Genomic DNA, 3,135 nt, shown 5'->3' with positions numbered 1-3,135 from the left:
AAGGCCCCAACGCCCCCCGACGTATTCGCCTTCGGGGCGCTGGTGCTTGAAGTGGTGTGCGGGCGGCGGCCGATAGAGCCGAAGGCGCTGCCCGACGAGCTAGTATTAGTGGATTTGGTGTGGGAGAAATGGGCATCGGGAAAGTGGCGAGAAGCGGTGGATCCACGGCTAGTCGGGGAGTTCGACGAAGACGAGGTGGAGGTGGCTTTGAGGGTGGGTCTGATGTGCTCGCATCCGGTGCCGGCAGGGAGGCCGGAGATGAGGGATGTGGTGAGGTTTCTTGAGGACGGGGATCCGACAGGCGTGCCGGAGCTTCCAAGCCCGCCGCCTGCCGGCGGGGGGGGGTCCTACGAAGTGGGATTTGAAGATTTTGTGCATTCGTATCCGTCTTCGTCTTTCGAGAAGGTTTCTTGGTCCCCGACCTTAAATCCCAACGGTGGCAGGTCGGACCGAACGATGGCCGCACAGGAGGAATCCGGTCCCGTCGTGTTCTTCTCGGCGGTGTGAATAAAATATTTCATAGAAATGCGTGTATAATATTTCATCTCCCTCTATCTGAAAAATACACTTTTTTAATGATAATTAATAAGTTTGTAGTATGTAAAAAATAGAGACTGTGGCGTTACTTTTTTTATTTATTTTTTATTTGTGAGAAATGGATTTCTCCAACAAAAAACGTGTGCTGGTAGAGAATCTAGTGTGAATGTGGGTGGGTGGTGGGATAGGTGTTCTTGAGGTGGGGCAGAATGTAAAGGTCGTGGGGGCTTTCGGGGCATCTTCGAAATGAAAGACTGCAGGTGACTTCGAAAATCGAAAGAACTCTTGTCAAGTATTAGAACTCTTTTAAATGGTTCAATAAGAAGCTTTGTCGGTACGAGCAAATTAGGAATCTACTTTAGGACGAGCAAATAAAAATTATCCTCTAATATGAGCACGTAAAGACTTTGCTCCGGGCTGAACAAATAGATCCACCAAACACAAAGTTTAAAAAACTTAACCAATATTATTCTTCTCATCCAAAGCCAATGGAAGGACTCATAAAAAAGTAAGTCCACCTAGTGTTACATGAAAAAGTGTTTTTGACACTTATGAGTTTTTCATTCTATCCATCGTAGCTTGACCTACAAAAAGTATAAAACTCGTGGGCTTAACGTATGGCCAGAAAATTCCACACAATACAACTATAATAAAAAATATGCAGATTAATCTCAATAAAATTTACTTCAACATAATAAATTTTCTCTTTTAAATTATTCATAGTTACCACTCCTAGTGAATTAATGTATATTTTCCATTTCAAATTGTCAATAGGTTGCAAACACAAGTATACGTATCACTCAAGTAATAAAGGACTCTAAAGGAGTCTAAGCATTGATATCACAAGGAGGTGAAAAATTGTTAGGAAAATCACGCAAAAGCACAATATTTAAACTATAGAAAACTTAAGTAAGAAAACATGTCAAAATTTGTTTAATTTCACTAACGAAACTACATTTACTACACTAATATCTAAACTTCAAAGCTAAATTTACTAAAACTAAAGTAAGTTTTGTGACGAAGAGTTTAAATTCAAGAAAACATCATCCCCTTTACAACGAGTTTATAGTCAGTGAATTATCAAATTGACGAAAAATTGTACTGTATCAAATAGAAGCAATTATATTCTTTATTCTTTTTTTATAAGCGACAAAAAACATTGGCTAATCTTGTGCTTAGTCCCAAAATCTGCGGTTAGGCTGGAAAGATACTGGCTCTCATTTAGTCCCTAAATCTGCGGTTAGGCTGGAAAGATATTGGCTCTCACTCCAATATTCCCACATTCCCCATGCCTGAGGGCTAAAATCTCACTTTAGTTTCCAAACGTCTGGACAAAATTGTAGATTTTAGTTTGTCACCCTAAAATCTCTAAATATATGACCATCAATGAATATTTCCCTATTTATTTAAACTCAACCCTATGGACTATATTCTTATCCATGAAATCAAATGTGATTCTTACTTTGTTGTAGAAAGCATAGTCCTCTCAGATCGTATGTTTCACAATAAATTAAATTTTAACAATTAAATTGGAATTGGCCAGATCGAAATGTAAATGAAGTTTGAAGTTTGAATCATCACAATTGTGAAATTAAAATATTGCACAATAATTTAGATTCTTCACATGACTATTTCTCTTTATAGGGAGAAGAACAAAAAATTATACTCAGAATTCATGAGAAAGATACAACAAAACATGGATCTTATATATAAAAACAAGTTTACAAAACTAGAAGGAAAAGTAAAACATCTTAACTAGATCTCTTTCCCAAGCAGATCCCTTGAAGTTCTTTTGAATCTCTTTCTCTCTTTATAATAATACTCAAATCTCTCTTAAAAATGTAAGGAAGAAGAAATCTCTGACTTTTCCTCTCCTCTTACAACTCTTATATACACTTACCACGCTCTCCCACACTTTGATAGCTATGCCCCCTTCACTCGCACCACTTTTTTTTACATTAAAACACTCTTTTATAATGTAGGGATGAATTTCCCAAGAGTTTTTGTAGGCACCTCTTCAAAATCTGTTCAAATTCAATGCATTTGTGGAAATAACCATCTCTAGTGCCTAGGCGCTAGATTTCTGGCGCCTAGGCACTGCCTTCTCAGTATTCTGGCTCATAGGTGCCAGTTGTGGCGCCTAGGCGCCAGTTCAATTTCTTGAAAACACCACTTTTAACTCCAAATTTGTGTTTTTTTCGCATCCTTTGAGCTCCAAATGCCTATACTTAGTATACCTGCAACAAAATATGAAAATACATTTCTTTCAAGTACAATATCACCAAATATAAGTTTTAAATATATATGTATGTCAGCACTATTTTTGGTGTGGGGTTTGCCCGTAAGAAGCCGTCGGTCATCGGAATTGAAATCCCATTGCCCGCTTCGGAAGGACGTTTAAAAAAAATTTTAGTTTTGAAAAAGATGAAATCAAACTGACCCCATAATTTTCATAGTTTAGATGAAAGAGCACTTTACCTCAAATCTTGTATCTATCCCAAAGGATGAACACAAGAATTGAGGGTGAGGCTCGATCAAATAAACTAAAGAAAGTTATGTCATCTGTTTTGTCTGCGAAACCAATGTATTGGCCGACAA

At 38.1% G+C, this 3,135-nt stretch overlaps 1 protein-coding gene across 1 annotated transcript in view; it reads left to right on the top strand.

The window, feature by feature from the left end:
- Nucleotides 1-642, top strand: part of LOC110029478 (L-type lectin-domain containing receptor kinase S.4-like) — a gene marked incomplete in the record, with an annotated part of 2,369 nt that extends 1,727 nt beyond the window's left edge. The window contains 1 exon segment of the mRNA XM_020731782.1: nt 17-642. Coding sequence (XP_020587441.1) covers nt 17-507 — 491 coding nt within the window.
- Between the last annotated feature and the right edge of the window lie 2,493 nt (nt 643-3,135).

This window comes from Phalaenopsis equestris, unplaced genomic scaffold (genome assembly GCF_001263595.1).
Source record: "Phalaenopsis equestris unplaced genomic scaffold, ASM126359v1 Scaffold000578, whole genome shotgun sequence".
Lineage (NCBI taxonomy): Eukaryota > Viridiplantae > Streptophyta > Magnoliopsida > Asparagales > Orchidaceae > Phalaenopsis > Phalaenopsis equestris.
The sequence above is the reverse complement of the archived record's forward strand: the minus strand, read 5'-3'. Positions and strand labels throughout refer to the sequence as shown.